General features: G+C 45.5%; 3 protein-coding genes and 2 long non-coding RNA genes across 8 annotated transcripts; 2 read left to right on the top strand and 3 right to left on the bottom strand.

Annotated features, from left to right (window-relative positions):
- Window positions 1-1,271: 1,271 nt before the first annotated feature.
- HOXB7 (homeobox B7) lies at window positions 1,272-6,958 on the bottom strand. Of its 2 annotated transcripts, XM_074849172.1 has the most exons (3): window positions 6,750-6,958; window positions 5,153-5,435; window positions 1,272-2,224 (listed from the first exon to the last, which is right to left on the bottom strand). In XM_074849172.1, exons 1-3 carry the CDS (start codon window positions 6,828-6,830, stop codon window positions 1,971-1,973), a joined length of 618 nt encoding a protein of 205 aa, XP_074705273.1. In that variant the 5' UTR covers window positions 6,831-6,958; the 3' UTR covers window positions 1,272-1,970. The 2 variants fall into 2 exon arrangements, with proteins under 2 accessions (XP_074705273.1, XP_074705272.1); XM_074849171.1 differs by lacking the exon at window positions 6,750-6,958 and having other exon boundaries at window positions 5,153-5,849.
- Window positions 6,959-7,039: 81 nt separating this feature from the next.
- Window positions 7,040-9,954, bottom strand: HOXB8 (homeobox B8). Of its 2 annotated transcripts, none has more exons than XM_074849168.1 (2): window positions 9,037-9,954; window positions 7,040-8,249 (listed from the first exon to the last, which is right to left on the bottom strand). In XM_074849168.1, exons 1-2 carry the CDS (start codon window positions 9,455-9,457, stop codon window positions 7,942-7,944), a joined length of 729 nt encoding a protein of 242 aa, XP_074705269.1. In that variant the 5' UTR covers window positions 9,458-9,954; the 3' UTR covers window positions 7,040-7,941. The 2 variants fall into 2 exon arrangements, with proteins under 2 accessions (XP_074705269.1, XP_074705270.1); XM_074849169.1 differs by having other exon boundaries at window positions 7,040-8,246; window positions 9,037-9,951.
- Window positions 8,059-13,019, top strand: LOC141934020 (uncharacterized). 2 transcript variants are annotated; one of them, XR_012626264.1, is made up of 3 exons: window positions 8,059-8,163; window positions 10,669-10,777; window positions 11,238-13,019. It is a non-coding gene; the product is annotated as an uncharacterized LOC141934020 (long non-coding RNA). The 2 variants fall into 2 exon arrangements; XR_012626263.1 differs by having other exon boundaries at window positions 10,669-13,019.
- Window positions 13,020-15,316: 2,297 nt separating this feature from the next.
- On the bottom strand, window positions 15,317-22,818 carry HOXB9 (homeobox B9). The gene is made up of 2 exons (XM_074849167.1): window positions 22,067-22,818; window positions 15,317-18,618 (listed from the first exon to the last, which is right to left on the bottom strand). The coding sequence occupies exons 1-2, from the start codon at window positions 22,572-22,574 to the stop codon at window positions 18,383-18,385; spliced, it is 744 nt and encodes a 247-aa protein (XP_074705268.1). The 5' UTR covers window positions 22,575-22,818; the 3' UTR covers window positions 15,317-18,382.
- Window positions 20,214-21,350, top strand: LOC141934019 (uncharacterized). Its single transcript, XR_012626262.1, has 2 exons — window positions 20,214-21,084; window positions 21,253-21,350. It is a non-coding gene; the product is annotated as an uncharacterized LOC141934019 (long non-coding RNA).
- Window positions 22,819-23,908: the final 1,090 nt, after the last annotated feature.

The raw sequence follows: 23,908 nt of genomic DNA, 5'->3' as shown, positions 1-23,908 counted from the left end.
AGAGGACCGTGCCTGGGGGGCAGGCAGCCGGGCCACTGCGGTCCAGGAGGCGGTGTGTGGGGGGGAAATTTCTGGAACGGCTTCTTTTTTTTTATTCCCCCCCCCCCCCCATCCCCACTATTCACAGAGCGCTCCTGAAAAGAGATTGCACCAAGGGATTTCACCAAGGAAAAAGGGAGATTTCCCTCTCTTTTCCCTTCCCTAAGCGGGAATTTCAGCGTGTAAAAGCCATAATAGCTGCTGCCTTTAATAATGGGCTTCCCATAATTAGTATATGCAGCATTTACTGCAAATCTGTGTTATAGACGTGGGCGCGCAGATGCTTGACGTGGCATCTTATTTTCGCTAAAACCTGCTAAAGGATGTCCTGCGCGCCTTCACTTAGGACATGAAGTCATCAGTGGTGGTGGGTGGTGAAAAAGCAGAGAGGCAGAGAGGGAAGGAAGGGGAGAAGGTGGAAAGCTGCCATCGCCAAGTCCTTCCAAAGCTGGCTGCATTTTTTTTTTTTTTTTTTTTCCCCTGTGCATCTTGCGCAGCGCATTTGTGGAGTAAATTACGTGGAGCCTCCGCGGGAGGAATCCGCGTCTTTACAGCGCAGCTTGGCAATGTAAATAAACAGGCAGGGGCGGGAGGGAGAGAGGGCGGCGGAGGATGCTCCCCCGCGCAAGTGCTTAAATTTCCTCGCCTTTTGTTTTGCATTGTTGATTTTTCCTGCGTTTAATTGCTTTAATTTATTTTATGCGTGCTTTGATGCTAAACGTTATTTGGTGCTAATGAAAGAGTTCCAGTGCGCAGTAAAGTAGTTGAAGGGCGGAGGGAGAACCTACACAAAAAAAAAAAAAAAAAAAAAAATACTAAAGGCACGGCAAAATAGATCGGTTTTCTGCAAATTAGTTATAAGAAGAGAATTAAAACAAGGGGCGGAAAGACTATTTGGGCTGATTCTGGCTTCTTTACATTCTTCCTTCATGCTCTTACCTTCCTCAGTAATAGCCCCAGCGCAACCACAGAGGGAGAGAAAGGAGAGCAGTCCGCATTTCCAGAGCCCCGAATATCAATTATACCTTCGTATATTCAAATGTGTTGAAAAGGTACTAAAATTTTGAAGGGAATGGTTGGCCTAAAAAAAGAGAGAAGTTTAGGATGATAGATCGGGGCATGTATTAATCTAAAAGGGTCTTTTAGTATATTTATTTTACATGGGAAAAAGCAATTCCAAAACCCCGTGCGTTATTTTTAATAAGAAAAGGGGAAGGAACCCAACGCGATAGTAGATTAATGAAGATTTCCTTTTTATTTCGAAGAATAATAATCACAGACAAGGGGAAAAAAAAAAAAAGGCAACGCGTCGCCATTAAATAATTTGCTACTTTGATATACAACATTTTACGTAGCACAATATTAATTCCTCTTCTTTTTTTCGTAGAGACTTGAACAAGGAAGAAATCCAGGTAAAAATATACAGAGACAAAAGAGCATAGCAAGGAGAAAAGAACCACAGAGGTTACAGGGAAAAGGCGTAATAATAATTCATATTATGTACAGGACTATATACGCTAAGTATAATTTTCATTCAGACTTTCAGGTCACATTTTCTAAATTAAAGGTGCTAAACACGACCACGTTACTTCATACCAAAAAGTACACAGCGAAGTACAAACGGAGATTTACAAATTACTTGTACTATAGGAAGACTCACATAGAAAAATGTGTCTATTCTGACTCTAAAGCCACATTTAATAGGTAGATAGTCATTCTATTGTACAAAAAAAAAAAAAAAAAAAAAAGACTTTAATATAGGTAGTATTTTTTTCAGTGTCAGGAAACACAATGTATCATTCCTAGGGTTTTTAATTATTTATGCACTTATCATTTATCTATTTTAATATATAGTCTTTTTCTGCGTGTTTTTTCCCCCCTTTTCTTCTCGCGTGGGTTTCCACGTTTCCTGCAACCACCTCTCGCCCCTTTCATTCCTCCTCGTCGTCCTCCGCGTCTGGTTTTTCCTGGCTGTTGGAGCCGGAGCAGGCAGTTTTATTTTCTTTTTTCCACTTCATGCGCCTGTTCTGGAACCAGATTTTGATCTGTCTCTCCGTGAGACACAGGGCGTGGGCGATCTCGATGCGTCTCCTTCTCGTCAGGTACCGGTTGTAGTGGAACTCCTTCTCCAGCTCCAGGGTCTGGTACCTGGTGTAGGTCTGGCGCCCGCGTTTTCTGTCGGTGCCTGGGAAATAAATGAAGATTTAAAATCAGCTGGGGGCTTGGAGGAGAGGTTTTGGGGGGCTGCTGTTTTGGTTTGCTTCTTGCTTTTGTCTTTGGGGGCAACCTAGCAAGCGCCCATCCACTGCAGTCCCACGGGGGAACAAAATCCTCGGAGGAGCTCTACAACCTGGGACAGCCCTTCTTTTTATTTGCAAGATCAACTCCTTCTGCTCGGGGCTTTCCCCACCGCACCCTCCCTGTTCTCAGCCCCCAAACCAGCCCAGTTTTCATTTCTCTTCATCTCGGAAAAGCATGCAAGTTGCTTTTTTTTTTTTTTTTTTTTTTTTTTTTTTTTTTGTGTGCCTGTGCGTGTCTCCGAGTGATCAACAAACTTCAGAAAGTTTCCTGCCCTCCTAGCACCGCTCAGACTCTGAGCTCTGCTTTTTAATTTTCACTTAGACACCAGAAATTTCGGATGGTTGGGGAATAAATACGGAAATACAGTCGAGCAGAGCGAGAGAGGCATCTGCTACCTACACAAATCCAACTATTTGTCCTCTCTTAAAGCTGTCATCAGGGCGCCTGCTTGGAAGGTGTGTGATGGTCTACATTGTTTCAGGGGATGATCTGGGCACAGCAGTGACTTCTGGGGCTGACAGGGGGGCTGCTACCCCCGGACTGTTCTTGTGGGGGTATGCACAGATGAGAAGCACCCCAACACTCACCCCAGGCTCCCCAGCACCCTCCAGCTGCCTGCGAGCGGGGTTTGGAAAGGGCCCAGCTCTAATTCTCCTCTCGACCCGACATTTCCTGCAGTTTGATTGGAAATCATTCTACAATATGGTGTTTGTGATCCGGCCTCTATTTGCTATGTAAATGCTATGTATATCTATAGGATAACGTATTCTTTCCCAGAGCAGTGGGGATGGCGAACAGCAGCCCTCGGCCTCTCCTCCACACATTCCACCAGACTCCTCTTCTTCTCCCCTGTTTTTTTCCCCCGCTCCTTTTTCTTTTTAAAAGAAGAAAAGGTCCAGTCATTAGAAGGAGAAAAAAGGCAAAATAGCCAGGCTAGCTGTAAAGTAAAAATGTGCAGGTCCTGGAATGTGGGTTGTAAAATCCGCTGAGGGGAGAGCCATAAACTGCTGCTGAATAGGGATGACAACTCTATCTCTGCTCGCTGATGAAATTCCACAAGCGCGATCGCACAGTGGGCATGGGACACACACACACACACACACACGGGAGGGGGGGACCCCGCTTTTACGACCGAGGCCGAGTTTCTCTGGTTTTAGGCTCAGCAGATCCCAGAGCATCCAGGGGTTTTGGAGCGCAGGACCCCTGTTTCCAAACCTTCTCTAATGTTGATCCTCTCAGCGTCACAGGCTAAAAAGGGGGTGAGTGGGGGGGCTTCCTAAATCTAAACTCAGATAAAAGCAGAGATGAAGTGTTTACGAGCAGAAATATTTGGTCTTTGATAAATCAACTGTAAAAGTGAATGAATTATGGAGCAGGTAATGGAAAGAACTGACCACCAAATAAGTGTGCGGGTAACTCCTGCCTCTATAAGCCGCTGTACACTGGCTGCTTCGCTGTTTTCTTTTTCCTCTGCCTCGCAGGGAGGCTGGCCCCCACCCCGCTCGCCCCCCAGGTTTTACTAACGAGCCCCTTTCCCCATCCTCGGCGGCGGGGGGAGCCTCCCTCGCAGGGATGCTCTCAAGTTGCAATCTGGCACGGCAGAGGCGAAGCCGGGGCGGCTGGAAAATGAGCTCCCGCCTTCCCCCCCCTCCCCGCTCCCAGCCGGGACAGCAGCGCCTTTCTCCCCCCTTCTCAGGATTACACGAGTGTAAACATCACCACGCGTGTACACGGACACCGGCCGGGCTGCTCCGAGCGGGGGGGGAGCCTGGCCCGCAGCGCCCAGCCCGGCCCCGGGGGGAGCCGGGACGCCCCGGGACCGCTCCCCCGCGAGGGAAATGGATATTTATTAAATGTTAATTGACATTAATACCCTGAGACGGAGCGCTGTGGTGGCCGAAGGCAGCGCGACCGCCCGGCGTTCAGCGCCTTTTGGGGTTGAGACACATGTGCGGGGACAGCGTGTCCCGGCGTGGGGCGTCCCCCGCCTCGCTCCGCTCCCGCGGAGCACTGCGCGGCCTTCCGCGGAGCTGCGCTGCCCTGCGCCGCGGCAGCGTCCCGGGGACCCCTAGCCCCGCAGCAGGGCCACGCTGAGCACCCCGTGGTCCCCAAAGAACCTTCCCCAATGTGCGGAGCTCACCGCACCCCTCCGCGGTGATGTTTTTTCGGGAGGTGACACAGATCAAGGTGCTCCCCCCGCTATATCCATCCACCCATCCATCCGGATTCCGGCCCGACTGTCACCGTTTCGAGAGCGGGGCTTTTAATTGCACCGGGACTGATGTGTTGCTGGTTCTGATGGCAACACGCTACGTTTAATTGCAGTGTCTGGGACATTGTGGCGAGGGGCTGGGAAATGAAGGGTTTGTAATGTAACAGAAAACAAGCCAAGCTTGCAAGCACCTCCCATAAATAGTTTCTTTCAGAATCTATATCTATATCTACATGGGGGTAGCACAATCTCCATCCTGTAAATAGAGGAGAAGAAGGGGCTGGCCATTATTTCTGCAGCTCTGTCTGTCCCCTCAAAGACAAACTGCCTTTTGCATGGCACATACACAGCCCCAGCAACACCAATAAATATTTAAAGCTAAAAGGATGGCTTTATGGCGGGGGGGTGTGGGGGGGTGTTCGCTCTCTCCCTCTCTCTTTTGAAGATGCGTTTTCGGTGAAACGTCATGAAAGGAGTTGGGGACAATTCCCCCCTCCCCTCCCCCTCCGCCATCCCCCGCGCACGCCATCAAATAATTTACACTCCCCCCACCCCACCCCCCCACCCCGGGCTCCTTTCTTTAGGGAGGCTCGGGCTTACCTGTGCTCCTCATCCAGGGGTAGATACGGAAGTTACTGTCGCTTTGCAAATCTGAGTCCCTCTGGTCCGTTTTGCTGCAATTCTGCTTGGAGGCATCTCCCGGGCACATCATGGAGAGGTTTTGCTCAAAAGGGGAACAGTGCATGTTGAAGGAGCCGGGCTCCAGGCCGTAACCGGAGGAATACATGCTGGGGGGCTGGGGGTGCACGGCGCTGCCACTGGAGTAGAGCCCGGGCATGGAGGCGGCGAAGGGAGGCGTGGATCCGGCCCCATACCCCGCTCGCTGGGTGTTGGAGGCGAAAGCGCAAGAAGTTTGCTCGGGAAAGACTCCGGATGGGAAAACCGAACTTGCGGCTTGATATTTAGAAAATAAAGCATTCGCATAATACAATGAACTCATAATTTGGCCGGGTGATTTGTAGGTCGGGACGTTTTAGTGTCGGTTTTACGAGGTACCGTGATATATTACGGAATTAGAGTCCAGATTTACACCAAAAAGGAGCCCTTTTTCCTCCCGGCCCATGTGACGCGCGGGCACGTGGCTCCGGCGGCGCCAATCGCCGCCCGCTCCCTCCTCGGGGGCAAAAAATTGTAGTGCTGCTGGATTTATAAAATATGATAAATAATTGATGCGATATAAAACCCTCCAAGATCTATGCTGGAAGGGGTGAAATTGTGCTGGAGTCGATAAGCAACCTGTAATCAGTTTTCAGCTCAGACCGAGGGAGAAAGAGAAAAGGGGAGGGGGGGGGGGGGGTAAAAGCACGTTGCTGATAAACCAGCGTCTCCCTCTCGGTCTCTCTCTGCTGGAGGAAAAGGAAGGGAGCTCTATTTATCCCTTTATTGATCCCGTCTAAAATTCCCTCCACTGTACATAATTTCCTCCCCTCCCCCCTTGACCCTCTCCCCCTCCCCGACCCCCACCCCCCCCCCCATAAGACAAATGTCTCATTGATACCTAATAGTTTCAGGGTTCTTTTTTCCCAAATGTCATTCAGCTCTATATCTAATTTATTCCAGTGCCACAGGCTTTGAGCTTCGTATTGAGCTGGCATTTGCTTTTCTTGTTGCGAAAAATAAAGAGTGTACAGATCCCTTGTTCAGCGTGTCAGCGGTTCTGCAGGACTCAATTACAGTTAGAAGTAAAACCTTACCAGCTGGCTGATTTGCTTTCTGCTGGAGAAGCAGAGAGACCTTCCAAAATGTGATCTGCCTCAATTTTTTTAAGGGGAGGGGGGAGGTTTTAGAAAGAAAGAAAGTCTCACACGGAGGAAAAGCAGCCCAGACAATGGTGGATGTGCATCTAGGGTTTGTGCTGTTTCTCCTTTCCCAAGGTTATGTTGCAAGGGGATGGATTTGCATCCCCGCACTCCTCTATTGCCATGGCAGGGCAGCTCGACAGGCGAGGGAGCAGAAAGCAGCTCAGCTGCGCGACTGACAATTCTTTTCTTTTTTTTTTTTTTTTTTTTTTGCAGTGTGGGAGGAAAGGAAGGGGGACCTAGAGCTGGGCTTCATCTTGCGGGGACTGGGGTGGGCGAGGAGAGAGGGGGGAAAGGAGGAAAGAGAAAGGGGAAAAAATACAACAAACACACGTTACCTTCAGGAAGGATTTCCACACAGCCTCCCAACCTGTCACCACCCAGGAACTGTTAGAAACAACAACAAGAGCAGAAGCCATCGCAGTTGCCCCGGCCCCCTCCCCTTCCCCACGGCTCCCAGGCAGCAGCTCCCCGGCCCCAGCCCGTCCCAGCAGCGCTCCAGCATCTCTCCAGGCAAAGAAGTCTTTGATGGCCAGGGCTGCAGCTCCGACACAATTGACTTTTATTTCCTTTCTATCAAAGTGGTCCTGGAGGAAATGGAGCAGGGTAAAAGAATGATGTCACGGAATTCTCGCTTGTAAACTTTATTGTAACTTTCTTCCGCCGCTTCCAGGTTTAGACAATAGAACAAAGTGATGAAAGAACAACAAAATATATCATTAGTTCCCCCAATAAAGTAATTCACGTATACAGTATACATTCTTTTTCACAGTTAACCTAAAGATCACTTTACAACTTGCTTCACTGTGCGCATGCTAACTAAAGGAGAGAAAAACGTTTTTTTTCTTGTCTTTTTTTTTTTCTTTTTTTTTTCCCTTATTTTTTGGAAGAGACATTTAAAAATTGTAAACAGAAAAAAAAAAAAAAAAAGAAAATCCCGAACCAAATAAAAGAATAGAAGTAAGGAAAGTAAAGAGAGAAAGAGAGAGAAAGGAGAGATAACTATAGCATAAATAGGCAGTTTCATGTTGTTGGGATGTTTGTTTCAATAGCTACCTCCAGTACATACAGATAAACCACAACAAAAAAGGTGGAAAATAATAAAAAAAAAAGTGCACAAATGTAATTTCACGTAACTCCTATAGCATTGAAAGCTATGTTAACCAACCCACCCCCCAGGAAAGAAGAGATAGACAGAGAGAAAGACAGAGAGAGAGAGAGAATTTCACAGTCATGTTTTACATAAGCTATTGCGTTACACTACCACTAGTTAATAACTGGCAAAAGGCAGGAGAGACCTCCCGATCACTTTTGCATACTGTTCATTGTATCAAAGGATAATCAGGAAAGTGGTGCTTACAGCTATATTGTTTTACAGCAATAAAAGGTTTTTGTTTTTTTTTTTCCTTTCTCTTTTCTATGCATTGTTGGTTTTTTTCCCACCCCTCCCTTACATTAACTGCCATTAACGTGGGGCTCAGGGGCTCTTCCACCCCAGCAGCGCTTGCCTTTCAGTCCTTAAAAATCCTTTTATTTCTTGTCCGCCTTCTGTGCTTCCCCTTCCTCGTCCACCTCCTGGGCTCTTTCCATTTTCTGTTTTTCCAGTTCTTCCTGCTCGCATTTGCTGCTGGGAAACTTGTCTTTGTTGTTTTCCTTTTTCCATTTCATCCTCCTGTTCTGGAACCAGATTTTGACCTGCCTTTCTGTCAATCCCAGGGCATGCGAGACCTCGATCCTCCGTTTGCGGGTCAGGTAGGGATTAAATAGAAATTCCTTCTCCAGTTCCAGCGTCTGGTAGCGGCTGTAGGTTTGCCTCCCCCTCCTCCGTCCAGCGGCTGCTGGGGAATTGCAAAGGTTGGGTGGAAGAGGGGAAGAAGAGAAGGAGGTTGAAAGATACATAAACCAGGCTCGGGAATAGGCACACACAGGCTCACACCCGCTCACACACTCACACACACACCCAGGCACGGGAGGGGGAGGAAGAAAGGACTCGCAGGAGCAGAGGCAGGAAGCGAGCAGGGAGAGGGAAAGGCTCCTGTAGAATATTATAAAAGGGAAGATGGTTATAAAGGAAAGGGGTGATGGTGGCGGGGCGGGGGGGGGGGGGGGTCACCCACCAGCCCACTCCAGCAGCCCAGCTAAAGCCTGCACTTGCACACTTATTATTACCCGAACCACAACAACAACAACAACAACAACAACAACAACAACAGACTCCGGCTCTTTGGGATCCCGGGGCAAAGAAAAAAAAAAAAAAAAAAAAAAAGAAGAGAGCTGCAGCTCGGGGAGAGCAAGCAGCACCACCGAAATCCCAAATCAAACGCAAAACAAAAATGAAGGGGCTTTTTGAGGCTATAAAAGTGCCATAAACTTTAAGGACGCTTCCTTCCACAGAAAGCCCGGCTCGCTCAGCCCCCAGAAGAAAAGGTCTCCTTCAGGGTAATTAAACTATAAAGCAATTTACAAGTGCAAAAGTTTACCCCCGTAAAGCAGTAAAATACAGTCACTGGGGAAGAAAAAGGGAGCGAAAGAAAGCAAGCAAGCAAGAGGGGCAGAAAGAAAGCAAAGGGGCTACTTTATGGGCTCAGGAAATGCCTCCTCGCTGTCCTTTCCATCTCGCCTCACCTTGCGGTCGCATCCAGGGGAAAAGCTGGGTCGGAGAAGGGCTTTGCTCCGAGCTCTCCGCCTCCTCTCCAAGGCCGCTGGCAGCAAGCTTGCAGTCCGTGTACTGCACCAAGTCCGACTCCTGGGCGCTGAAGAGGCTCTGCCTTTGCAAGGGGTCGTAGCCATAGAAGTTGCTGGGGTCCCCATGGCACGCCACGGCGCAGGGATTCTGTTGGTAAGGGGAGCTGGAGAGTGAGGATGCTCCGTGGTAAAACTCCTGGATTTGGGTCGGATGCTGGAAGGTGCCCCCCGTGCTGGGTCCGTACACCACCGTGGGTCTGCCCCCAAGATCCTGAGCGAACCCACAGTCATAGTAATTGGGACGCAAGGAGTCCCCGGTTTTGTATTTGGAGAAGAGTGAGTTGACAAAATAAGAGCTCATTTTAATTTAAATAAGAATATTTGTTTGGAGGAGGAAGAAAATTAAAAAAAAAAAAAAAAAAAAAAAGAAGCCAACCAAACCAGACCACGGGAATCTATTAGCAAAAAAAGAAAGCGCTAAGATGCTAAGCAACGACAGTTTGTGATTTCCAGGAATATAAAAGGAGGATATAATCAAAACTCTAAGCCTGCATGATATTGAATTCTTTCCTCCCCCCCACCCCTAAAAAAAAAAAAAAAATCGCCACTTAAAGAGTTCTCGCTTTACATTTCCAAGAAGAGATGCCAGTTCATAAACAGTTTTCAGTGATTTACTTCAGCGCAAATGAGTTGTTTCATATTTTGCAGTGTCTTTTCATGATCATTTGCATCTATTACCAAAACCTCATCCTATTGGCTTCTCCTTACTCCACACGGACTCTGCACTGCATGATTGTGAAAGGAAGAGTGTGAGAGAATAAAGAAGGAAAAGCAAGCGAGGGGGAGCGAGAGAGGGAGAGGGAGCGAGAGAGAGAGAGAGAGAGGGAGCGAGAGGGGAAGGGAGAAGGAGGTGGGGTGAATATACGGATTAAATATGTTTAACTACCTACATTAATGAGATATCGCTCGCCTCACAACAAATCACATACCTAGACCACCCAAAAGATTGATTTTTGGGGAGTGTTGGAAAATTAAAGAGAAGCGCTCGCAGTCGTTAATTTCAAAATTTTAACGAGGCAGTTTTAGCCTTTTTAAATGTCAGGGTCGCTTTGGAAAACTGTAAAAGAACACGATTTAATTGCTACCAGTTTTAAAAGGTCCTATAAATGTAATTGGTATTTTAATACAAGTTATCAAATCATACAGCTTCTTACCCTAAACATATTTTAAAACAAACGAGGTAGTCATATTTAACATTTTAATGATCAATTTCCTTATTATTGATAAAGGTTTAACTATCACATGAAGGGAATTGCATTTGTAATAGCCCCAAAAAAGGCTGTAAACTGTTTAACAAACTATAAAACGCCATAAAGCCGGGGATGTTGTTGTTGTTTATACCGCACTACATAAAAGCCGTTAGGATTTTACGAGTTCGTTCCTCTACTGCTATAAACCAGAGGTTTCGATTGGACCCGTCCGCATTATAGCGAGATGTTGAGGTGTCAATATTGAATTAAAATGATTATAGTTTTTCATATATAACATTGACTTTTTGTGTCTCTCCCGCAGCCCCCTCCCTGCCTCCTCCCCCGCCGAGGACTTGTTCAAGATGTGGTTGGGGATGATTGGGAACTAAAAGTATTGTGTCGCTTATCACATCCAGAACAGAACCTTTATGGTCAGTAACTGATGGCTCTTCCCTACCTCACCCCCTCCTCAATAAGTTGGTTTTTTTTTTTTTTTTTTTTTTTTTTGCATGATACTTCTAATGAAAACTGGGGAGAAGAGGGGGATGGGAGAGGAGAGGCTTTCTATTTTATTGGCATTTGGTAACAACGGAGCAAACTTACCCCTAAGATGCCAACGCTGCAATTTTCCACCATCTAAACACACAGGGGGTAGATTTTGAAATTCATTTATCGCAGTCAGCAAATATTACCGAGACGTATTTCAGCTAATAACGACACCAAACCCTCCCAACCCAACGCTGCCCCAGCCTGCCTAACACCCACGACGCCCCTCCAAGCCCCTCGCAATGCCAGCTATATTTTCCAATCCTTCAGCCTTCAATAGGAGCTAAAGACACTCTTTTAAACCTTTTTTTTTTTTTTTTTTTTTTTTCCTTTTGCCCTGGGTAGATTTCTGCTGCTTCCCATTGCATCTGTCTGCGCGGGTTTGACACGAGAAAGGTGAATTAAAGACGGTTTCATTCGTGCCTGCCTGGGACTGAGGGATAATTTTCAACCTCCACAACATGGAAAAGAGGAAAAAGTTGAAATGATTCGGTTAGTCCGTCTTGCCAGGGCTTTGGTATAAAAAAAAAAAATACTTGCATTAAAATTGGCAGTGGGAATAGGCAGGGAATTAAGACAGACAGAAAGAAAGAGAGAGAGCAAGAAAGAAAGAAAACAAAGATAGTAACGGAATAAAACTTTAAAACCATCCTTAGAGAAATAATTTAAGTAAATACGTTTCCTTTATTTTGTGTAGGGATAATTTCAGTCGAGTCTAAGAGCTTTTTCAAGTAATTATTGTTGTTGGAGTACTTGCAGTGGTATAATTAAGGCTTTTTCCCCCCTAAAAGAGAAGTTAACATTTTATTTTTCTCAACACTTTTATTGTCGATTGAGCAGATTTTGGTTTCATCTTTGAACATAAAACCCCAGAAATGGTGCACACAAGTAAATAGAGCTTTGCAGCCTGGCGTGGGGATGCTCGATGCTAGAATTTTCAAGAAAGAAAAAAAGAAAAAAAAAAAAAAAAAAGGAAGAATCGACCAAAGTATTTTTAGAAAAGAAGCTATCTTCTTCTATGTGTATTTACAGGCGTACTCCCATCTATCGAAGTTTGTAAAGTAAAAAATAGCAGGAATTCCCGTTCAAGACCCCAAGAAGGCGGGAGTGAAGTTCTTCTTGGAAGTTAACATTTTTATCAAGTGCAGTAGAATTTTATGGTCATGATGTGATGGTAACTCACCAATGCACCAGAAATCAATGGCTGATCTTAAATCATTCCTATACTGTACTCAGATTCCTGATGAAAGGAAAATGTTTCTATTATAAGAAAAAGCAAGTGGGGATGTGTGTGTGTGCGTGTGTGTGTGTGTGTCTGTGAGAGAGAAGATAATTTATAAATACCCAGTGGAGGAAAGATTTATTAGGAATTCACAAGGAAAAAAAAAGAACCCCAAACCCTTTCCTAGGTAAACCTTAACTTTTCACTCTGCGTTTTACTGAATGCACAAGGACAGGATTTTTCTTTGTTTTCCTCATCTATTTCTGTTTACATTTGTATTTCATTTTATAGCATTTAAACAGTCTTGAGATGCTTAAACTTTGCCTCTTATAACACCATATCGCATCCTGTTCTGTCGCGTGTATCGGTTTAATTTGTTACATTCCCCCCTAGAATGCAGCTTATCGGGGAACGGGCGTATTTTCTAGTGTGACTTCGGGGAAATATTTATTCAGAAAATACCGGTTTATAACAATTTGAAAGAAAACCTATATTGAAATTATTGCCACCATGCCTTTCTATGTTATTTGTAGCTGAAGGACTGGAACGTCTGAATAATTTTTGTCTTGTAATTTTGAAGAAACAAAGGCCAAAATAAAAGTGAACTAGTGGAGTTAAAAGTTTATATTTTGGTTGCTGCTGCATGAGCGGAGTATTTGTATGTATCACAAAACGTGTGAACTTAATAGCATTTTGGATTAATTTACTGTTTTGTAGAATTTAAAAATATTTCCAAACATATTAAGTGAAGACCTTGGGCAAAGAGCAGTAGCATCACCAAAAGACGGAGCAACTGTACCAAAAATGACCGGTTCAACTTCTAAAAAGCATATACTGTTGGGTTTTTTTTTTTCGGCGATGGTTGTGAACCTAAAACATAGAAAATAAAGAGCCGAGAAAACGCAGATCATCTTAACGGCTAAGGTAAAAAGCCAGGGCAAAATGTCTTGATTCTGCGTGTGCCTTTCTCCCCGAAATCTTGGAGCCCTCTCTTTTTCAGTCCTGCAAACGTAAATCTTCGGTTTGGAGATAATGAAGCTGTCCTCTCACCTCCACCCGAACTAGCAGAAGACAAAACCCCATGGTTTTTTTCTCCCTTTTAAATGAACATTTAAAATAGATGCGTGTCCCACCTCTCACCGCATCCCGGCACAGCGCCTCCAGATTAACTCTCTCTCTCTTTTTTTTTTTTTTTTTGTTAAGCCTCACATAATTTACCCTCGCAGGGAAAAATAGATGTAACCTATAAAATCGGCAAAATAGCTATAATTAACCCTATATTTTATGCCTCGGGATTATTCATGCTCGCCAGCAAACAGCCCGGTGGCTGCCGCTAATGAAATCAAGGTGTTACGCGGAGCCCCGCGGCCGAGCGCGGGAGACGCGCGTCTAGCGTGGAGCAAGGGCGCCACCTCGCGGCGCTGCGCGGAGCCGCAACCTGCGCAGGGGGGCGCGGAGAGATTTCCGGGGGGGGGGAGGTGGGGAGCAAGAAAAAGGGGGGTCCCGCTCGGACCTGGGGAAATAAAACCAGCCAAAAGTGAGGGGAGGTGAGGGAGAAAAAGAGGGAGAAAAAGGAAAATCGAGTTGTTCCTCCTCGCCCCGCAGCGCTGAAGTTTTACGCGCGGGAAGCTCCAGCATCCAGTCGCTCTACCCGGCAATAAAAGAGGCAAAATGGGTTTGCTTTTGAAAACCGCTATTGTTTCAAATTCCGAGACTAAACAATTGGTCATTCTGCTCTGGAGGGGGAAGGCCAGAGCTGTAAACCGATAAAGAGCTTCCCAAGCCCAGACGTCTCGCCAGAACTTGGAGTGTGGGAGTGTGGGGGGGCCTCTGTGTGTGTGTGTTGTTGTTGTTGTGTGCATGGCTCAGCATTCTGGCAGCCTGGAATTGCTTTAAAGGAAAAAGGAAAAAAAAAAAAAAAAAAAAAGAAAGGGGGGAAAAAAAGAACAAAGGGAATCATCCAGAGCGCTGGATTTTCACGGCATCTGCAAGAGAAGAATAAATTAGCAAAAGTCCCTCCCCACCTTTTCTCTCCCTCTCTTCTCCCCCCCCCCCCCCCCCCCCGCCTTATTTTTTAACTACCCCCTCCCTTAAGGGAGGGAAAAAAAAAAAAAAGAGGGGAACTTTGTATGTGACTGAAGCAGAAACAAGAGCATTTACACGTTGGGTTTCCCCACATTCCCAAGTCGTTGTAGTAATTTAGGAGTTCCTGAAAGTTTTCTTGCACTGTTTGCTTTACAGCCGTTTAGTTCCTTAACCTTCAGAAATTTATACCCTATAAAGTTTTATAGCGGTCATATTCTTTTATTGCAGCACACTGCACTGAATTTTCCTTTTTTTTTTTTTTTTTTTTTTATGACAAGTTACTTCCCTTTCTCTCTCTTCCCTCAGTAAGCTCCAAATATCTTTCTTCTTCTTTTGTTTTCTTTTCAGAGCTGCCCCAAAGAAAGGATTTTTTTAAGAAGTGAAATATTGCCCTTTAGAGCTCCCATTATGTTAAAAATTAGTGGAAAGAGATTCTTGGTTATATTTCTCCCTACCTGCTTCCTGCAGGGCTGAGCAGGTCTTGGGGTTTGTTTGTTTTTTAAATATAGAGATAGAAACACTTTCCAAGCGCTTGTATTTCTTCATGAGCAATAAAATGTCAAACGAATTTAGAGACGGAATTATAGGAACCGCTCATTGAGCTCTTGGAAAAAGGAACCGCGTGTCAAATCCGAGGTGATGCCAAGCAGGGAAAGTGGGGTGGGGTTTTCCACTGTTTGTTTTGGGTTTCTGATTTTTCTTGAGCAAAGTTTTCCTTGGGCAGTAGGGGAATAAACCAAAGAAAGTCAAATAAAGCCAGTCCTCTCTGCGCCTTTCCTTCTGGTCCCCTAAGGCTGATGCGGGAATGCAAAGATTAAACCCTCAAAAACAAACAAACAAACAAACAGACACCGGTAAATGTAACCAGAGATTAACGATATCCAATTTAAAAATAAAAAATATTTAGAAACGCAGCAAGTTTGCATGGGACCAAGTAAGCACTTGCTACACCGGAGAGGAATTATTTCCATTTGCCTCTGGACTTTTTTTTTTTTTTTAACCTAAGCAAAAATTGATTCTTATAATACACTTAACGAGCCACTAAAGAACGCAGGAAAACACAATGAAAATATTTCTGAAATTTTAGATGAAGCAGTATAACACAATGACATATAGGTGCTGTTGTTCTAAAATCGATTTTTATTCTGGAGCATTAAACATCTCTGGAAAATACATCCGGGCTGATGCTACAGAAGACAGTTTTTCCAACATTTTTAAAGTAAGCATATTTCCTAATAAAATGAACTAACATTTTAAATTCTATTTAAAAAGAACCTTATATTGTCGTCTTAAAAATATCCGCTCTTTACCACAATTCTAAGGAAAGTGAAAAACGTTTCTAAATCCGAGTGGCCGATGGGTTACAAACATCAATTAAGTCACAGATACGGGTCTGAAAAATATAGTAATGAGGATTTAGGCAAGTCCATACTCAGTTCGAGATATGAGAAATCCACCAATTCAGCATGGAGCAGTTTTAAATTTCATCCATCCTTGAGAAGAATCAAACAAAACTGAAAAATTTGACTGCCCAGCTTAAACACAGCTAAATCATGTTTTTCAACCCACTATCTTCCCCCCCCCCCCCCCCTTTAAATAAATCCGGATTTAGAGAAATGATCCTGCTGCCACCAAGATTTTTTCCCCAGCTCAAGATGTCTCCGAAACTGTTTTTCTTAATTGAGTTTCGAGGAAGGAGATTAGGGGCTTTGACACAGGGTGAAGTTTGGTTACATTTAACTCCCTCCGGCAACAGAACAGTTAAATTTTGAAGCCCCCAAGGAGCTACTTCATGATGGAAAGTTTTACAGAGAAAGTCTAGGCATTAAAAAAAAAAAAAAAAAAAAACAACACCAAAAAAACCACAAAAAAAACCAACCAAAAAACCCCAACCACTTTCTGAGGAATGGTCTTAAACACTTAAGGTCTGGTTTCTTGTCGAGTGGAAGATTTTAATTTTTTTTTTTTTTTTGCCCCTTTCAAGAGGAAATGAAGTGGTGGAAATTTCAGTGCACCGAGGCGCAGCTACTTGATTCTTATCTCTGGATCATGGGACGGGGACGGGGACGGCGGGGGGCGGGGGGGGGGGGGGGGGGGGGAGCAGGAACACTTTCCAAAAACGCAAATCTGCCTATCGCTTCTTCCCAGAGCAATCTCTGTTCAGCAGATAAAAGTGGTCTCACAAAACCTGACGCTAAAGGATACACAAGTTTGTCGCTTCTGAAATCAGGTTTCCAATGGTTCGTTCACATATACAGCAGAAATAAATTTCTTTTCTCTATTTTTTCCCCACCCTATTAAAACAAGCCACCTTACACTCGCCTTGTTCCTAGAAAGCCTCCTGGCAGCTAAATATACAAATTTGCACACGAAGAAAACGAGAGAGGTTTATTTCGATATTTTCCATCCACTATCAACTGCAGAACTCTTCGCATACTTAGAAAGCCACAGTAGAAACAGAAAACGAGCTTCAACATTCACAGAAACACAACCACAAGCACATTTTACAATACCCACCATATAATCAACTGGTACTAAACCCCCCCGGCCCCCCCCTCCCACCCCCCCCACCCCCCCCTTCCCAAAACAAAGTTAAGTCTTACAGAGATAAAGGGAAACCAGTCCCGCACGGGCGGGTTGGAGAAACCTCCAGCGGATCTGTCAGATGAGAAATCAGCTCCGGCCGGCATGGCATGAGACCAGCAAGGTCTATATTTGTTACTCTAAACGCTTCGTCGGGATGAGGATGAGGATGGGGATGGCGGGGGGGGGGGGGGGGCGTAGCGCGGAGCCGCCGCATCCCCCGGTGCCACCCGCGGGACGAGGCTCCTTCCCCGGGGAGGCGGCGGGTCCCGGCCCCGGCGTGGCACCGGGCCCCGGAGGAAAGCGGGTGGCAATGGGAAAACATGCCGGGAGCTCGCTTCAGGCGAAAAAAAAAAAAAAAAACCCACAAACAAAAAACCAACCCCACCCCAACAAAACCCCACCGACATTCAAGTATTAAAAGCATCTCAGCAAACAGGAGGGGGAAGAAATACACACAGGCTAGGGTTGGCACTTTATCTCTGCAACAGCCTACTGCTTTAGGAAAAGTCAATTCACAATAAATTATAAATATGCTAGCACTAAGAACACAACCTTCCCCTCCCTTATAGTTCTACTAAGGTAGTTTTTTAACTAGAAAATCCCATTCTTCCTCTCCTCTAAAAGTTAGGAATAAGTTGGCAGGGGTTCTTCCGCCCCTTTTTCTCCTAAATAATTTACAATGCGGCTCTGAGAGTGCCCCCCACACACTCTCTCGCCTCCCTCCCCGTCTTTTCTCCTCTTCCAAGTGACCCAGTATAAAACTACCAGATGAGGAGGTTTGCCTGTAAGGATCCTACTAAACTTTCAGGTCAAAGTCACATATCTGCCATGGCACGATTCAAATAAAAATCCCTCATAATAAACTAAAAAAAAAAAAAAAAAAAAGGGGGGGGGGGGAGAAACCCAGCGCAGTTGGGATTTGGGCTGTCATTAACCGACTACCCCGGCATAAAGTTGGCGAATTGAAAATGATTTGTTGGGTGCAATTAAACGCAAGTCTTACGAATGTGTCTGTCTTGCAGTAGTTTAATTAAATCGTCTGGTTCCTTGGCCACCTCAACGTGTGAGTGTGAGAGTGTGTGTGTGTGTGTGTGTGTGTGCGCGCCGGGGTTTTTTTTGAGTGTTATAGACAATCATTGTCCTTACGTGGATAAAGAAAGACAGCGAGGTTTGGTGGGGGCTTGGGCCGGGGTTGTTTGTGGCCAGTTGTGTTTGCCGTCTTGCTTTCCATGGAGAAAACACAAGCAGAGAAAGCTGCTGCTCAGACAGGAGCCTGTGTCTATGTTACACTGCAGGGAGAAGAAAAGAGAAAGGAAAAAAAATAGGGAAAGAAAACAAGAGAACAGAAACAAAACCCAGCATGTGTCCCCAAAAAGGAGCTGCAGTTTTGGCTAAGTTGCCTCCTATGTGGCAATACTAAGAAGATAAAAAAGAATAATAAGCAACATCTCGCATGCAAAGGTGGAGATGGGAAACGGGGACGTTTTTCCCTCGTGTTTGGGGGATTTGGCAGCACTACAGGGGGGGTGCGCGGCCGCGGAGGCGGGGAGCTGGGAGGGGAGGGGGGGAGGGGGGGGGATGCTGCTTTTCTGTTTTTTCATTCTTTGCCCTGTTCCTTGTTCATTTTCTTCATTTTCATCCTTCGGTTCTGAAACCAGATTTTGACTTGTCTCTCACTCAGGTTGAGGAGTCTGGCCACTTCGTGTCTACGGTCCCTCGTCAGGTACATATTGAATAAAAACTCCTTCTCTAGTTCCAGGGTCTGGTATTTGGTGTAAGGGCATCGTTTTTTCCTGGAGGAACGGGCGTGCAGCCAGCTGGCAGCTGGGTTGGCTGAAAGAAAAGCAGCAAGATCAATACGATGCAGCTTGAGTGTTTCTCAGAAGGTTTTAATCATGCCATCAAATATTAAGATTATACATCCGCATATGCACGCCCGGGTGAAAAATGCTCCCTGGCACCGGAGCGAGCAGCGGAGGCCGTAGGAAAAATCACACGGGATCGTCAGGGCGAGCACAGGCTGCGCGGATGCGGAGGGGTGGGGGTGGGGGACCCAATCCCGAAATACCGCCTCACACGCACCCCATCCCTCCCGAGTGGGGGGGGGGGGGGTGGGGTGGGTGGGCTGGGACCCGCGGACCGCGGACCTGCGCTGCCTGTACGCACAGGCTTGTGTTTTTGCGCCCCCCCCTCCCCAGGCTGTGCGCACACATGACCGCACACGCGTGGCTGGGCGCACACATGTTTCCGTGTCGGTGCGCACACGTATGTTTGGGTGCACACGTGCCACTGGCAGAGCTCCCCCCACTTTCCCCCAGGTCCCTCTATGCCAGGTGAACACCCACATGCACTTATAGATTTGCATAACGCCCATCTGCACGTTGCGCACGCTATATACAAAGAAACCAATGCAAAAAATACATATATTTTTTTTTTCAGACGTGTTTTCCCACGTGTCTACAGATTTACTCCTACAGACACATCGCGCTGGAAAAGAGCAGAGAGAGGAGGTCTGGAGAAACCTTTCATAAATCCTGCCTATTTTTTGCTATGTGGCAAGAAACGGTCTCGATACAATAAACATCCTCTGAGGGCTGGATGGACTCTGCTGCCGGAGATCTGGACAGTGTTACCCAGAGACATGGACATTTGCAGGGCTGCAAATGCAGCCAGAAATAAATAACAGGCTGCCCGTCACCCTCGCGTGTGGGAGAAGTTACGTGGGAATCTTTTGGAAAAGGGGCATTTCAGGAATGAGCCTATTCCAGGGGTGGGATGGGGGGAGAAAGCAACATTTTGGGAGCAGAAAACACCCCCACAGACAGGCAGGTCGCACCCAAAGGTGAAGTGGGTTTAGGGTAAATAATAGAACATTTACTAATCACATGCAAATATTAGCTGACCGTTGGGTAACTGAGAGGCGGGAAAGAGTAAAACGAAGGGTTATAGACAGACCACGTATTTCTATTTTATTTCCTTTGCCTCCTCTGAAATTATGACTGAAGCCATAAACCTTTACACCAATTAAATGGACCATTATAAATATATACATACACACACGCGTGCGCCAACAGAACGTTTCCTCTACGTAAAATGAAATATATTGAATATTTTAAAAAAATAATCCGGTTAATCTTCCCCTGTAAGTACTGCCTCTTACAAATTTGCACGGCTATTTCCTTAATGTAATTGACTTGATCTAATATGCAGAATTAAATATTAAAGAGGAAGAAAGCTGTTAATAATTGATACTGTTAATCCTGCTACCCATCCTTTAATGGCAATGGAGGGCTCTGCTTCATAACAGATTTTTATTCGCTTTGGTTTTATTTTTTGGTCATATTTTGGATCGTTAAAATACAAGATATTTTAAACGCCAGTGTTGCTTTATTGATTCACTATACACAAATCCCTAACCAGGGAAGTGAATGGGAAGAGGCTCTGGCACATCTTTTCTTTGAAATCCAGCAAATAAATTAACAGATCCCTGTGCCATACACAGGGAGATTCATTATTAAGAAATATTTTCAAAAATTGAAAGAGTCAGGGAAATTGGTGGGAGTACTTTCTGCAAAAACAGCTCCGTCTTCCAGCCCTGGCAGGCTCTCAACATCAGCCCAAATTAAACTATTATTTAAAACAAAATATGCATCGTAACCACATGCCATAGAAACCACACAGCATCCTCTTAGCGCGGGTCCCTGCACTTACTTATAACTTAATAACATTTTCTTGGACAAGATTTTTATATATTCAATTTCAGGGACATTGAGCACAGAACCTGGATATTTAATTCTCTCAAATCATTCACCTCACGGTTGCAGTTTGTTCTGGATCTGTGCCCAGTACAATAGAATAGGACTTTCTTTTTGTGTGTGTGTGTGAGTGTGTGTGTGTGCCTGTGTGTCTGTGTGCAAGTTAAATGATAGGAAAAAAAAAAATGTCACCATAACATCCTGCACAAGGAGGGGAGGAAATCATGAAGGGCGAGAATATACTGTATTTTTAATCGTCTGCTTGCAATGGCAATCTCTGTTGCTGTTCCACGTTGAGGGGGGGGGGAAAATAGAAGTTAATTCAAGGGGAAAAAAAATGACTGTGTCAGTGCGTCCTGCACAGACTCCGAGGAGTTATACCCTCGACGGGGGCTGCTCCTCTGCCAGTTTGGAAAACTTCGGCTTTCACTGCAAAATATTTACCGTGGGGGTGAAGCCAAGTTTCTTTCTTTGCCTCCTGCTCGGGCTTTGGCTCCGGTTTACCTTTCAGATGGAAACCAGGTACCAACCGGATCGGCACGAGGTGCAGATACTGATTCTTTCTTACTCAAACGCCATTGCATGATTATTATTATTATCACTATTATAATAATTATTATAATTATTATTAATAATAGTATTATTAATAGCATTATTGATAGTAGTATTAGATATTTTCTAGGCGAATGATTTTTTTTTTTCTATATTTCAGGGGAAAAAAGACAAGCCAGCTCGCGGAAAAAGCACATGCTGAAGTTTAACTGTTTCCCCAATCTGGCTACATTACAAATAAAAGCTAATTAAGTTGCAAGCAACCCCCTCCCTCCTTTTTTTTTTTTTTTTTTTAACTAGGAAGGAGCGTGGCTTTGAAATATTCATACCCTGAACCGTTGCATTTAATAAACAAACAATTAAAAAACACAAACAAACAAACAAACACGAGGAATAAAACAAAGACACCGCCACCAAAAGCCCGAGGGGAGCGAGCCGGTCCCCGCATCTGCCGGGGTACGCGGGAGCGGCGGGCGCGGAGAAGCCCCCGCTGCTGTTTACATCCCCCCACGTGAACTTTTCCTCCGCGATTTTTCCTCTTTCCCCCCTTCTTCTTCTTGTCCCCCGACCGCCGCCCTCCGCTCCCCTTTCCCTGCCTTTCGCCCCGACATTTACTGGCTCCCCCCGTCCCTTCCCGTCCCCACCGCCCGCACCCGCGCAGATTTACTCCCGCTTACTAAAGTGGTCTCTGCTGCCGGAGCCAGCGCTCTGTAGGAAAGAGGGTGACTCGCTCCAGCTTTTGTCCGCTCTGGACTCTGTTTAAGCTCAGAGACGACGCTCATTTTTATTTTTATTTTTATTTACCGGCAGAGACAATGCCACCCCTCTCCCCTCCCCACCTCTCCCCTTAGGTTGGCATCAGCAAGCTGAGACTTTTCTTTAAGCCCTGATTTTAAACTTTACGCAGCATTGTCCCCTTTTATTGCACCTCCTCCAGCTTTTATACTGTTTACTTCCTCACTTTTATAACTTACTTTGATCTGTCCTGTCTTTGTCTTCGCTTCCTTCACAAACTTTATTGTCCTCGAAGCTGGGCCTTTGATTGGAAACGATCCCTTCCCTTGCAGCAGAAGTTTCTAAATTGTACTCCTGTGTTCCCTGTTTATGGACATCCCCGGGACGGCCCAGCAGCGGCTCTGCCTTAACAGATCCCTGCCCGGGGAGGTTTTCTGCTCTGGGTACTGGATCCAGCCAGCTCCGTAGATACCTGCTATCAGATGGGACGCTTTGATGTTGAATATATGGATGGTAGACGGCAGGAAGGGTACCAGAAGAATGTGGATTCAAAGGAGTCCAGGAGGCGCTGAAAACTGGAGGTTTTGGCTGAAAACTACAGGAGGGGAATTCTAGATGCTCATTGTGCCCAGCTTGCCTGGAACTTGTATATTGCCCAGATGAAAATTTAGCTGAAGGCGAGTCTTCACTTTCATGACTTATAATAGAGTCGACATAATAATTGCTAAGAGTCCCAGAAATGGACATTCTCAGACATCATACAAAGCACGGTTCAATGAAGGGAAAAAAATATATAGGACAGATCTAGATTTGTACTCTACCCCCTTCTCCAACTTCCCAGCCAACAAAGTACAGTTGGGCTGCTGTGTTGTGAGCTCCCAGCAAAATGATTGGTCAAACTTTTTTCGTGTGCCTGATAAAGCGTCAGTCTCGGCGTAAATCAATCGAAGCCGAGGGGGCTGCGCTGCGCTGTCATCCGCCCTTGCATTCCATATCAAGGATGGATTGTTTTATGTTTATGCAATGTTGCAAAACGTCAGGAGTTTCGAAAAGCCACCAAACGGGCAGAGCTGGGGCTAATATCCCTTCCTAGATTTGCTCCTGAAATATTGGGGGGGGGGGGGGGGGTCCGGAGGGGGGGGGGGGGGGGGGAGCGGATTTTTAATTTTTTTTTTTTTTTTTTAAAGAAAGATGCTGATGTGCTCGCTTTGCCTTTAATAACCATCATGGGGGAATAGAGATAAAAGCTATTCTTTGCCACGCGGGCTCCAGAGTACGATAGCAAAAAAACCAGAGAATAAGTACAAACAACCCGCCCCCCCCCCGCCTGATTTCATATACATGCATTATGTGCGTGCATTACAGGCATATATACATAAACGCACACATATATGTGTTTTTGTAAAGAAAAAGATGGATCTAGGGAGTAAGAGTGGTGAGGAGGGTGTTATAAATAATTAACCAGCTGGGATGGGAAAATGGATTGTTAACATGGTAAAATAATGGGGGTAAATATGAAATTTAAGATGTCACTGGCATGAACGTGGCGTTGCAACTTCGACCAGCCAGCTGCCGAGCCGCAACCCCTGTATTCATCCAGAGCCTGCCTTAGACTTAATGCTTATATATCTATATAGAAATATCTTTAAAATGTCCCTGTTTATGAACATATGTTCGCATGTTTCGCAGCATAATCTCAGGCTTGCTTTGCTTGGGCTAAAATAGTTTCCCACATTGCTGAAATCAGAAGCCTTCATTTAACTTTACAAGGCTAGTAAAATACAGTGCGCCACTGATCCGGCTTTGTTACAGAATGCCTTAAACTTGTGATGGTTAAATAGTTTAATAAAACTTACATTAGCTTTCTTTGATTTTTATAGCCTTGAATTTATTGCCTGTGGAAAAGAAAGGGGGCAAAAAAGGAATCCCTCGCGTTTTCAGTCACCGTGACCCCCCTCACACCTCACATGTATGTGCCCACGGTGTGCGTGCGTGTCAAACACACACACACACACACACACGCTTGCATTTTCCGTGTGTTTTCGAAAACCCGACGATTTCGGGTTTTTTTCCTTCCACCG

Source organism: Strix aluco, chromosome 24 (genome assembly GCF_031877795.1).
Source record: "Strix aluco isolate bStrAlu1 chromosome 24, bStrAlu1.hap1, whole genome shotgun sequence".
Classification (NCBI taxonomy): domain Eukaryota; kingdom Metazoa; phylum Chordata; class Aves; order Strigiformes; family Strigidae; genus Strix; species Strix aluco.
This window is presented reverse-complemented; position numbering and strand designations above follow the sequence as displayed.

Coding starts and splice junctions, on each gene's coding strand:
- HOXB7 (XM_074849171.1), bottom strand. CDS start 5,552: ATGAGTTCATTGTATTATGCGAATGCTTTATTTTCTAAATATCAAGCC. Junction 2,225..5,152: donor CCCCTGGATGAGGAGCACAG/GTAAGCCCGAGC, acceptor TTTATTTCCCAG/GCACCGACAGAAAACGCGGG.
- HOXB8 (XM_074849168.1), bottom strand. CDS start 9,457: ATGAGCTCTTATTTTGTCAACTCACTCTTCTCCAAATACAAAACCGGG. Junction 8,250..9,036: donor CCCCTGGATGCGACCGCAAG/GTGAGGCGAGAT, acceptor GCAATTCCCCAG/CAGCCGCTGGACGGAGGAGG.
- HOXB9 (XM_074849167.1), bottom strand. CDS start 22,574: ATGTCCATTTCTGGGACTCTTAGCAATTATTATGTCGACTCTATTATA. Junction 18,619..22,066: donor CAAAGACAGGACAGATCAAA/GTAAGTTATAAA, acceptor CTTTTCTTTCAG/CCAACCCAGCTGCCAGCTGG.